Source organism: Scylla paramamosain, chromosome 7 (assembly GCF_035594125.1).
Source record: "Scylla paramamosain isolate STU-SP2022 chromosome 7, ASM3559412v1, whole genome shotgun sequence".
NCBI classification, from domain to species: Eukaryota; Metazoa; Arthropoda; class Malacostraca; order Decapoda; family Portunidae; genus Scylla; species Scylla paramamosain.
This window is the reverse complement of record NC_087157.1, coordinates 6,703,334-6,715,000: the sequence shown is the minus strand read 5'-3', so window position 1 is coordinate 6,715,000 and position 11,667 is coordinate 6,703,334. Positions and strand designations below refer to the sequence as shown.

Sequence of the window (11,667 nt, the reverse complement as noted above, 5' to 3'; positions counted from 1 at the left end):
ATAATTGATTTATAATCAGTGTATAGGTTGTCATGATACATTTTTTTCTTTGTTATTGTGCTCAGCTATGATTTCTGCATTGTCTCATGTTTTGAAATACTGAGTTCACCTCATCCATCATCACTTTCATATATTCTTGTTTAAACTGTTTCATCTTTCAGATTCCCCACACACTACTCTTTATAGTAAGGCACATTATTCTTAGATCCTCATTCACTATCACAATTAGCCCCATTTTCTTCCTACCTCTGGCTGTGCTGCCCTTGGTATATACCTATATTTTCCTGGGCTTGTTGTTATGACTACAAGCCCTCTCAGTTATTCATAAAGAGTTCAGCAAGATTATTTGCCACCTAAAGTTTTCTGTTTTTATCTAACATGCTTTGCTAGATAAACAACTGCATAATAAGATGATAAGTGATTTTAATAAAACTGAAAAAATGTTGATTTGAATGTGCTACTGTCAGAACTGTAAAATTATTTATTTATTGGATCTTGGGTTCCTGTCCATTTTGCAGGATTTACAGAGTGCAATGCACCCAAAAATAGATGCTGTGGAAGCACCACTGATGAGCTGAACAGTATGTTCATTGGTGAAGAGGCTATAAACACAACACCATTTTGGTTTCATCAAATGCACATGATAGTTTAAAAGTACTTTATCATTAACTCAGCTAGTAATCTATACAAAAAATAAAAAAAAATAAAAAATAATAATAATAAAATAAAATAAATAAATAAAAAATAAATAAATAAATAAAATAATTCTAAACTTAATGGGGTTTGCCTTTATACAGATGATGCAGAGCTAGCTGGAAGTGAGTTGAATTTGTGTATGCATGTTAAAACATCTGTGAAAGTCATAAAGTCATTAATTATATGAATGACAAGGCATGAATATATATATATATATATATATATATATATATATATATATATATATATATATATATATATATATATATATATATATATATATATATATATATATATATTGTTTAAGAATAAGATTACAATAGTGGAGAGTACAGGGAAGTTTGTATAAAGTTTTCATATATGAAAAATGCAGAATCAAAACAAAAGTGCACATATCTATTCAGTAAAAGTAAGGAGGTAGAAATATCACAAGGATAGTGTCTTAGGTTATTGATGGGTACATGAGGAAAAATTTTAGGGAAAAATAGGATTACATGATCCCCTGATAATCATCATGTATGTGTTCTATCAATATTTTGTCTTGGTGAAAGAATCTAAGTGAAAAAATTAGTTAATTAGTTTTGCATTTCTCTACAAATAGATTGAAGGCATGATAGCATCAGTAAATAACAAAATAAATATTCTGTTTCTAGTTGCAGGTGAGTCAGTCTGATGGCATGCTCATGCTTTGCTATATGAAACTGAAAAATGCATGTGTAGCATCTCATATTAGGGAAAAACCTGAATTAGAATGGCTGATAATCTAGTATTTACTGGTAAACTGTTGATATGTAGTTCACATTGTTATAATTCAATACCAGGTTGTTGTTTTGAAGCATATAAAAGAAAAATTTTACTTACTTGATTCATCTTTTAGGTTATTTTTCAATGTATGAGGTTATGTCATAACACATAAGAGAGTGGGGAGGATGACTGAATGAGGAGAGGATAAAGGTAAGAGAGATGCTGGAATTATTGCACAAGAATGTGAAGAGAAAGTTCAAAATTCTAAAAAACAAAGACTTTTAGGGAAAATTAAGTGTTTATGTAGACGAGTTAAAAGACCTAACATTCAGTTATGGCTTAGATGCTGTGCATTAAAATCAACAAGATATTAAATGGCATGATAAGATAATGGAATTCTGCCTAATGTGATGAAATGACTAGAAGACTGTTAATACAAATTTAATGATGACTGATCCCCTCCAGAAGAGAGGCTTGCTGTCCTTGATTAACAATACCATTTTTTTCATCTTTTATATTATTCTTTCTTTATCTTCTGTAATCTAACCATGATAATAAAGATAATCACAAGGAATCTAATGACCACAGATGAATAAGTGTCTGAAGAAAACTGGAAAAATAATATGCTAAGGAAAAAAAAAGAAACAATCAGACATTATGTTGTGTGATGGCCAGAGCTGATAAAGGAAGAATGAGTAATGATTTGTAATTTGTTATTTTCTCAAGTATGAATACTACAACAGTAGATAGTAGTATAGTGAGCTAGATAAAGATAGTGAGAAATGAGTTTTAATTATCTTATGATCAATGTCATGTTGTTTCAAGCTTAGAGTGAAAAGAGGACAGGGTATGATGAATGAGTACATGGAATGAGAAAAGTTATAGCAAGATCATGAATATGATAAGCTAGAGAGAAAGAGGCTTCTGAAACTAAATATATAATGTGTGGATGCATCTCTCTTTTAAGGACTGATGCTCACTGGAATTATTTTAAATCATGAATGGATACAAAGCAGCTCATAATGTAGAATATTTCCTGAAAGTGGTGAGTTATTGTTTTAGGCTTGAATGCTGCATGTTACCAGTGTGAGCCAATTTACTTACAGATTATACTTTTTTTTCCCATTTTGATGGTGTGAAAATGGGCCTGTGATTATAATCATTTTCTTTATGATTACTCGTCATAGCATGTCCTCACCTGAGTGAAATACAGTGTCTTCTGTTCTCATTAATCTATTTTACTTGTCATTTTGCACCAAAGATGTTCCTAGGATGGGATTTTATACTTTCATGTCCTTGTTTTATTATTATTATTATTATTATTATTATTACTATTATTATTATTATTATTATTATTATTATTATTATTATTATTATTATTATTATTATTATTATTATTATCATTATTATTATGAAAAATTATGATGCCAAAAATTTACTCAAAGCTTTAATATACTAGAAGCAGCATGATGTTACTTGGTATGGGAATCTGTATCATACATTAGTTAGTGCAAAATATAATTATCATAAGTGATGGTAAGCCACTTAGCTAATGTACATAATAGGTGCTACACACTAAGAAAGAAATCCTTCTAAGTCTGCAATAAAGCAAAGAAGTATCAGAAATGTCCTCAAATAAAATTAGTGTCAGCACAGAGCCTAGTCATGTAAATCTCAAGTGAGTTTCTTTCCTTGATCTTTTTTTTTTTTATGGACATTTTTGCTTTAGTATTAAGAATTCATAGACAGCAGTTGCAAGCTTGCAATTCTGTATCTTGTCACTCTCATAGAGATTTGTTGACCAGAGAAGGCAAAGGTCTTGAATGTCATTTATTCTTCAGGGCCCTATTGCCAACTGTTATTCCATTTGATAGACTAATGCAAATCATGTTCACCTATCTGTAAATTTAAACTAAAATAGGAATATTCATAAGCCAGTTGAATTGAACAGTTTCCACAGAGACAGTATACAAACACATCCCAAGATAGTTTGGTACTGATCTTTCAGAACTCACTGCACCATCACAGCAGTATACATCACCCTACTACCCACTGTTAACATATTACATACTTGCATAGATGATTTCTGCTGGAAGATGGCTAAGGTATGATGAAGCTGACAAAACACTGATGTGAATCAAGTTATACACAAGTAGTACATACAGGTTTCATTATACAAGTACAGCCTTCATATTTATCATGCTATAGTAATCAGCTGAGAGTTTCATTTTGTATCCCCCACCTGGATTACTTTGATGAAAAATTATAACTATGTAGGTATTATAATTTTGCATAAATCATAAGAGCTGTGACTTCCGTGTTCCATTAAATCAAATGGTCTGAAAACAAGATATCTAAACATACCATCTAGGAACCTTTGATTTTTGTGGCATTGTTTTCTTCAAGTATATTAAAGTTTCTTGTGATCACAATGATAATTTTTGTATTAGGAATCAGTGAGTGATGGCTGATATCAAGCTAAGATTACTTATTAGTAATTTAAAAAAAAAAAATCTGATATTAAGCCTACAAATTGTTTATAACTATTATTTCCATGGTTCAACTATTATTATTATTATTATTATTATTATTATTATTATTATTATTATTATTATTATTATTATTATTATTATTGCCATCATCTTACAGTTTCAGCCCCTTTTCTAACTTATTCTTCCTCTGGTCCCTTCTCCCTTCAGCTCCCCTCCTGGGCTCCTTAGTAGCTTTAGATTCCCTTCACGTCCCCATGTCCCCTCCAACAGGGTATGTCCGTGGTCGTTCCAATTCTCTCCGAGTGGATGACATCCTCATGAGACGCTCCAATTCCCTTCGCTTCGGCCTGGAAGCATCACGTAAGATAAATAGTTTTGAGGAACTTGGCATCAGCCCGCTCACACCACTCACACGTGACGAGCGAACGGGCTCTATCAAGATTCCTACCAATGGGTCCATCGGTCTAGAGGTATGGTACAGTAGTTGCTCTATTTGCACTTTAGATACCAATATAATGTTCCATAATTTTTCCTCAGCCTAGTAATAGCTGCCATTTTATATTTTCATATTGCTTCTTGCTCAATTTTGCAATGTTTCCTTTGTGAATAATAATAAAAGGAAAACTAATTACAGTATTGGCAAAGTTCTTACTATTTCTAATCTTAAAAATGAAAGTGAAAGGGGGTTAGTACTCTTCTTTTAAATACTGTAATTATGCATGGATATAATCTGGGATGCATAACAAAGCAAAATTAAATGATTTTTTATTTCTTAGCATGTACACCTGTCTCAAAGAAAGGTGTCTGGTCTAAGTGAGTGGGTGTGCCAGAGGTGTAGTGCTACAGAGGAAAGTCTGGCAATACAGTCAGTTTTACTTATTAGAGTGTGTGCCATGGTAATCAGTGGTGGTGATGTCAAGTGTAGAAAGCATCAAAATGGGGTAAAAGTCCCTATAATGCACTGAGGAATATTGTTGATTCAGAAGGTGGAACTTAGATTAGATACATATTGATAGTTTGTGATGGGTAGAACTTCAGGGAGATTATTACAATTTTATCTTTGATATATTGCTTACTATCTCCCAACAATCAGTTCCCCATACTGCAGGGAACTCAACATGTGGTGCTCTAATAGTATACATTGATGCCTCTTTGTTTACTTCCTCTTTCATATATGACTGTGATGCTTTATGGTAGTGAAACTTCAGTGGTTAAGGATTATAATGTTAAGGATGTGTTCCATAGTATTAAAAGAAAGCATGATAAAGTAAATGTGAGACCTTTTTTTATTATTATTATTAACTAAATAAATCAACAAGGCATTTTGTAACAAATTCATGTTTTTGTTAATCTGAACAGTGAGCAAGATCTTTGTGTAGTGAATTTCAACAGAAAAATATGTAGGGAGAATTTTTATATTGAAGAATGTTTTATAAAATAACAAAATAGCTATCATTCTTGTTTATGCACTTCATTTGCACACTTTGTTTCCTATTTTATCTTATTACTGAGGTATTTTTCTAGTTTTTTTAAAGACTTTTTATATGTTTTCCTTCAGCATTATGCTTATCAAATTTTAAATCTCATTACATTACTAAATCATGTGGTTTCTTTTGAGTTAGATAATTACACATATTGTATTAAATGTCTTTCATGTTTGGGCCAATTTAGCATTCCCAGTCTTTACATGCAGTATATTCTGCACTACAGGTTACACCTCCTGAAGAGTGTGGCTCAGAGGCCTCCGTCCCTTCCATTCAGCTGCAAGGAACCATCGTCTGACCCCCGCCGTCACCTCGACCTGCACGAGTCTGGTTCCACATGGGTGGTGCTCGTGGGGTCGCCCGCTCACGCTCCCCACGACTTTGACGGCCAGCTGCCTCCTACACGTCTCGACCAGCCCTCGGCCCTGTGCCCTGGCCACAGTCACAGTGAGAGGAGGCTTGAAGGACTTAGTGTTGAGCTATTGGCAAACCAGCTAATGCTCAGAATTATAGTGATGCCACAAGTGCTTGGTTAGAGTACTGTTCATTAAAGTGTGATCAGTACTGGATGTTATTTGAACCCTGGGTACAAAAGTAGATGGATTTTTATTTTAACAAGAAACTATAAATCTATCAAATTATTCACTGTAAGGTAGTGATATGAAAATGGTGATATATTGTTTCCAGTTTTGTATATTCAAAGAAACACATTGATGCGAGGTATCATAGCATGATCTAGTCAGTCAGTTTACCACATGTTTATTACCTCTGAGGCTTACCTTCCGTGAAGGGTTTGTCGTGTCCTAAGCATATGTAGGATATGAGTCTCATCTGCCATCTCATGTGTAGCTCTGCTCAAATTAAGAGGGCGTGTACTTTATCATCTGAATATCATAGAGATAATAGTGTTTCTCTCTTTCAGATTATAAGAAAAGCTCTTCTTCCATATATGCTGGCAAAGAACAAGTGTTCTTGTCAGATATTGTTGAATAAGTGCTCTCCATGTAAAGAGTTGCACATTTCAGTTGTTTTCATCTTATATGTTTCAATGTAAGCTGAATCAGCTAACTTTCATGATACAGGTATTTGTATAACTGATGCAGAACAAACTATTCTAGCATTTCCTTAAGCATAGTCAACCCTCTCTTTCATTTTCTCTTTCATCTTTTTCATCAAACCTCATCAGAACTAATTTAGTCATAATGAATAATCACAGTGCAAACTGTTCATCAAATTAGAAGCAGACAAAATCCATATGTTGTAAATAGATACATATGATTTGCTAAAGCCATATATTTATGTATAAAGTCATCATAGATTAAGCAGGTTAGCCTGATGGGCAGAGTTTATTGTTTACAGAATTGTCCCTGAATCTTGCAACTGTGACATTATCTCTTAGGACTCTCAAGGCCAGGCCAGAGGGTGAGCTGTGGGGACCAGGCTGCAGGAAAGAGAACCCTCACAAGGGAACCTTTTCCTAAAGCTGTCAAGAGTAACAGGGACTGTTGGATCACCTCATTATCATTGTTCTCATATTTTTAACATTTTAATATGAATGATTTGTGAATGTGTATGTAATTTTCAAGTTTGTTATATTCAAGCCTTTATGTGTCTATATCATAGGTATGTATATATGAATATACAGTATCAGTGTACATAAAAAAACATAGTTTATATTTATTTCTATAAAAATAGACCATTGTGATAAGTCAGTTACAATATTTAAGATATATTTCATGATATACTGTACATTGCGCCATGGCATCTGACCTGTGTGCGTCATTTCATAATGCATACAGGTGTTCTGTTAGTGCCCACTCATGACTAGACTGAGGAGTGGCTGGTGGTATGTACACATTGGGTAGGGCAGTGCTCTGGCCACATGGTGGGAGGCCTGAATATTGGTTGTTTGTTTCCTGTAGTAGGCAAAAAAATGCAGGGTAAGGTGGACAACTTGTTTATTTTGTTGTAGGAAACCTAAGATGCAAACTTTCAATAAGAGTTCAAGTAATGTAATCACTTATCAAAGTTTTGTTGTATGAAGAGGATGCAAATGGAATTATCACTTAAATATATTATTAGGCATTTTGTTGTATGGTTATGATGCAAATGGAATTTTATCTTTGATATATTGCTTACTTTCTCCCAACAATCAGTTCCCCATACTGCAGGGAACTCAACATGTGGTGCTCTAATAGTATACATTGATGCCTCTTTGTTTACTTCCTCTTTCATATTTGCCTTTGTTGAATGAAGAGGAAACTGTGAAACTGTGCTATATACATTTTTTTTTTTATTTCAGTATTAGTATGCATGTATTTTTGTGATACATTATATATATATATATATATATATATATATATATATATATATATATATATATATATATATATATATATATATATATATATATATATATATATTTCTATATCCCTTCTCATCATAATATTTCAGCATTGTACCTAAAAAGAAATAGTTGCATACTCATTTGTAACATTCATTAGTGTGACATAACTGAATAGGAAAATAAAAATAGTCAGATTAGGACACCCACTGACTTAAGGTTGTCTAGGTAAGTATGATTTCATAAACCAAGATGAAGTCAGTCATTTCCTTTCCCTCAAGTAATCAAGATAAGGTTTAATATACCTAAGTAACTGCAGGAATATATATATATATATATATATATATATATATATATATATATATATATATATATATATATATATATATATATATATATATATATATATATATATATATATATATATTATATTTTTTCAATAATATGCCAGTGAATGTAAATGGGGTTTGATATATGGTGCCTGTTCCATCTGATCACTGTGTTAAGGTATTGTTCATAGTTGTAAACAACAGGAAACAAACAATTTATGCTCTAAGGCCAAAAGAGCTGCAATGAAAAAAAAAAAAAAAAATCAAGCATAATCCAGCATAATTTCATAATTTTATTCCACTTGTTACATAGTTTATTGCATCTTTCATCATAGCACATGTCTAGTATTAAGTCTAGATGCCAGTCCTGGTGTCAGGCCAAAGGTGCCATATTACTATACCTGACCCAAACAATACACACTTAATGCCAAGTTACCAGTTGTCATATTATCCCACTACAGTTAAAAAGCCCCTTGTGATGCTTTGGTTCATCTACTTTACCATAATTCAGCATTTTGAAGGATACATCTTATTTCAGCATAATCAATAGGTTTGTATGCTTAGTTATTGAAATATAAAACTAAAAAATATTATATGCATTTTTCTCTCAGTTTTGGTTTCATAGTACATTAATGTTGATACCACAAGAAAGAACTGTATTTAGTCTCCAAATCTTTTCTCATTTTAATAAAAGAAAATTACATATTTTCATAGAAAATAACCTATTGTTAGAAAAGAAGGCCTATGTATCTATCCAGGTCACTTTCACATATTTTGTTACTTTTGGTCACCATAAATATTTTTATGTTATTGTATATTATTAGTCATAAGTTTCCTAATGCATTCTACATCAGCAGGGCCCAAGCATCACCCTACTGGGCCCTTGTATTCAGGTGAAGCTTGGGCCATTCTCCATCCTTTAATAAATGATAATGATCATCAATATTATCATACTTTGATGTCTTGCTCCATTTTGGAGGTTCATGGCATGTTAAACCTCCCTTACAGGCTGTTCTGCAATGCCTCCATAAACCTTTGCTTTTGATATTATGAAAGTTTTCAATAGATTCTGACATAATCTTTAGTTTTTCACCATCCTTACAAAATGCTTCTATTTCTTTATCTTATGTATGTATTATACTGCCATACATTTATAAATTTTATATTGCCTGCTCTTCCAACAGATCCTTAAGTACTTTTGTATGTAAGTTGACATCTCTCTCTTATTATGGGACCATAGAGGCTCATCATAGGAGCTGCTTTTCATCAGTCCATTTAGCTGCATGAGTAAGTAAGATATTCACACAGTGGTGTAGGTTATTCACCTACAGTCGTCTACTGGTCACCCAGCCAGCCGCTTCCCTGCAGAAAGAGCTCAGAGCTCACGTTCATGTCCATCAATCAGGCAGTGTAAGAAAGTTATTTGACAAGTGATGCAATCTGTTACAGTACCATTATTACTAAATTTTTTTTTTTTAATATTTTAGTTTTTAGAGAAAGAAGAATGTTTCATTATATCGCTAAGCAATCAATCATTTTAAGTACATTAAATAACAATGCTGTAAAAGAGAAAGAGTCTTATTTTAGCAATGGTGTAAATGTATTTTTTTTTTCACCATAAAGGCATTGAATTGCAGTTTAATTTTTTAGGCATTGTTCTCTGATGAGAGTGAGAGAGCTCAACAGATTGCTGCTGCTAGTACTGTACATGATAGATTTTTCCTTCACTCCACCAGCAGTAAGATAGGCATGCCTGCCCATACACTGCGATTTTTTTTTTCCTGTATCATTTATCATGTTCTTGGTGACTGAATACATGAGAAAATGTGGATGAGGAAGAGGGTCTAGTAAGTTAGTCTGCCAGGGAAACAGAATGGATGAATTATGAAAAAACTTTGTTTAAAATGATTTTCTCGTTTTATTTCATTTACAAAGTTTTAGCTTTCAGCATAATCATTTACAAGGTTTCCCAAAGTAATGTGTCTTTGGTGTGTGTTACGGAATGGATCTGAAACTAAGGATACACCAGAGAAGTACAAGTGAAGCTTTTGCTGCTTTAATGGATTTGGAGAATTTTACACAGGATAGAGTGTTTAGAATGTAAAGAGCGGGTATAAGATAGCAGAGGGTAATGAGAAGTGTTACTTTTGAGGGGGCTAGTCAGATTGGTGTAGACTCTGTAGTGTGGACCCGTCTATATGATAGAACATCCCATGACGTAGGCATAAGTGATGCATGGTTATACGTAGTGAAAACGATCTTTTATCACGATACCCTATAAGGTGTTTACTCAGAGTGAATATAAGTGATATTATAGTGACATTGTGAACCACTAAATAAGCAAAACAAATACATAAGATTTTCCACAGTGTTGGTATTTTAAGAAATGTTATTGGTTCGCAGAATAGTTTCGAACTAACTTCTCGATCCTGAAGAAGTCCCGAGTCATGAAGCCCTGAATCTTGGCAGAATCAGCTGGAGGAAGTTTAGACAGAGATGGCGTGGAAGTACTGTTTGTCCGTGAGGCTTTAATCTGTTGTGTTGCGTTGACCCAAAGAAGGTAGTGTTGAATTGCAGTGTGTGAAAGAGCCTGCCGAGCCCTGAGCTGTGCCAGTCACCGAGGATCGATCAACTTGCGAGTCGAGATTAACCTTCAGCCAGGTGAGGCGCTACTGCTGTCAGCTAGCCATATACTGCCACTTTTTTTTTTTTTTCTCCTTACGCAGTATTGTTCTTAAACACAGTAAAGTATGATATATATATATATATATATATATATATATATATATATATATATATATATATATATATATATATATATATATATATATATATATATATATATAACTGCATAGTTGTAGATCATCTCCAAAAGAACCTCTTGGGCAATATACTATGTGCGATTGATTATCTGCAGAGGCTTATGATTTAGGAGAGGCAAGGGTGAATAAGGATTTTCCATGCTGTCACTGAGGTGGTAGTGTTTTGTACTTCATACTTGCTCTTTATCAAGGTATATAAAAAAAAATGTTCATATCTATTTTATGCTTGTTTTATTTTATTTTTTTTAGCTTCAGATTATATATATATATATATATATATATATATATATATATATATATATATATATATATATATATATATATATATATATATATATACAGTATATATATATATATATATATATATACAGTATATATATCTGACGAGGGGGAAGCGACGTGACAATATATATATATATATATATATATATATATATATATATATATATATATATATATATATATATATATATATATATATATATATATATATATATATATATATATATATATATATATATATATATATATATAAAGATAGATACTTTTGGGAGGGGCCACAGTAAAGTGTTTTATATAAGCAAAAGAAAATTATGTTGAGAGTCACATGATAAAATTAATGGGTAAAGCCAGTCACACCATTAGGTAGCTACGTAACAGCGAATCAGTTAATGGCAGTGAGCTGAATATACAATGAAGCTAATTTCTGTCGTTCCAAGATAACATAGATATTTTCCTTAAAAGACCAAGAAGAAG

At 32.4% G+C, this 11,667-nt stretch overlaps 1 protein-coding gene across 1 annotated transcript in view; it reads left to right on the top strand.

The window, feature by feature from the left end:
- The window catches only part of LOC135101960 (potassium channel subfamily T member 2-like), a 523,352-nt gene that overhangs the window by 288,141 nt on the left and 223,544 nt on the right, over window positions 1-11,667 (top strand). Inside the window, 3 exon segments of the mRNA XM_064006426.1 lie at window positions 798-818; window positions 4,203-4,402; window positions 5,643-10,750. Coding sequence (XP_063862496.1) covers window positions 798-818; window positions 4,203-4,402; window positions 5,643-5,714 — 293 coding nt within the window. The 3' untranslated portion in view covers window positions 5,715-10,750.